General features: G+C 66.9%; 1 protein-coding gene across 1 annotated transcript in view; it reads right to left on the bottom strand.

The window, feature by feature from the left end:
* CARS (cysteinyl-tRNA synthetase) overlaps positions 1 to 1,360 on the bottom strand; it is a 22,142-nt gene that overhangs the window by 11,800 nt on the left and 8,982 nt on the right. Inside the window, exons 5-6 of the mRNA XM_014533097.1 lie at positions 1,122 to 1,233; positions 890 to 946 (exon numbers count right to left, since the gene is read on the bottom strand). Coding sequence (XP_014388583.1) covers positions 890 to 946; positions 1,122 to 1,233 — 169 coding nt within the window. The remainder of the gene's footprint in view (positions 1 to 889; positions 947 to 1,121; positions 1,234 to 1,360) is intronic.

Below are 1,360 nucleotides of genomic sequence, written 5' to 3'. Positions count from 1 at the left end.
CTGGCCGGTGCCCGTGTCCACCGTGGGCCTGCTGTCCGCGCGCACCGGCATCTCCCCATGAACCGTCCTGCTTGTGCGTCTGCAGAGCCCGCTGTCGACTGTTACTTCCGTCTCCTCCGCTTCTGCCTGTCCTTCCTCTCGCCCGCTTTTCAGGGAACACGGGACCTCGCCCATTTTTCCTTGTGGTTCTCGCCCAGGTTCTTGGCTGTGGGCAGTGCAGGCGCCGGCCCTGTCCACACGGGGGCGCCCTGCCCTCCTGGAGACTCAGGACCCACGGGCTGAGGGCTTGTACTTCCCTTTTCAGTGAACACGTTGTAATCGCCGGCCTCAGCCGGATGACCAGTCACTCCCACGCCCTCCCTGCCTGTCTCCGTCGTCCTCGGTCCGCACGTGAGGCCTGTTCTCCGGGGGCGCCCTTCCTTGGCCTCTGGCCGGGGCCTCTGCTGGGGCTTCGGGGCAGGAAGGGCACCGCCTCCGGGTGTGTGGCCTGTGTCCCTGCAGTGCGGACGGGGCGCCTTCATCCTGGTCCGGCCCGAGAAGCCACTCCGGGACTTGCAGGGACGCCTTCATGTGGCTGCGGTGCACGCTGCTGCGGCCCCGTGTGCGTGTGGCCCCGTGTGTGTGTGTGTGTGTGTGTGTGTGTTTGTGTGTGTGTGGCCCCGTGCGCAGCCCCCGTGCAGCCCTGTGTGTGTGTGTGTGTGGCCCCATGTGCAGCCCCATGTGTGTGTGGCCCCGTGCGTGGTCTCTCTAGGAGAGGACATGCCCAGCTTCCTGGGGTGACCTGTGACCCATGAGGCACGGCCGGGCGTGTCCATCCTGTCCCGGCCCCGGGGCCCTGGCCGGGTCCACCCTCCTGGAGGAGGAGCCCCCATGGACGGGGTGCGTCTACCTGCTGGGCGCCAGGACCAGGAGGTCAGCTGTCTGGTCAGAGTCCATGCGGGTCCCCCTGGGGGACGGGGACGGGGGGACAGGGGGACTTTGGCCTCATGAACTCGCCTCGAGCGCCATCGGGGCTCATGGTCACTCAGTCTATTCCTGCGTGTTTCCCTGTTGTCTTATTTCGGTTCTGGAGTTTCTGTAGGACAGAGCCCTAGAGGGGAAGTCACTTGAGCCAAACGTACACATTGTAAGGCCAGACTGCCTTCCGGCAACACCAGCGGGTGATGGGTACCACCAGCCGTGGGGGGCCGTGGGCGGCCCTGCCTGGGGGGCTGCCGTGGCCCCGCCCCATCCCTCAGGGCGCGAGAGAGACACTGAGAGCCAAGGAGGCCCCGACCGGGCCTGAAAGAGCCTGACGTCTGTTTAAAACCTCAGATCAGGATGGGGGGGGGGGGGGGCCGGGGGCGGGGGGCCTGCAGTG

The sequence above is a fragment of the Myotis brandtii genome, unplaced genomic scaffold (genome assembly GCF_000412655.1).
Source record: "Myotis brandtii unplaced genomic scaffold, ASM41265v1 scaffold940, whole genome shotgun sequence".
In the NCBI taxonomy this organism is placed as follows: Eukaryota; Metazoa; Chordata; class Mammalia; order Chiroptera; family Vespertilionidae; genus Myotis; species Myotis brandtii.
This window is presented reverse-complemented; position numbering and strand designations above follow the sequence as displayed.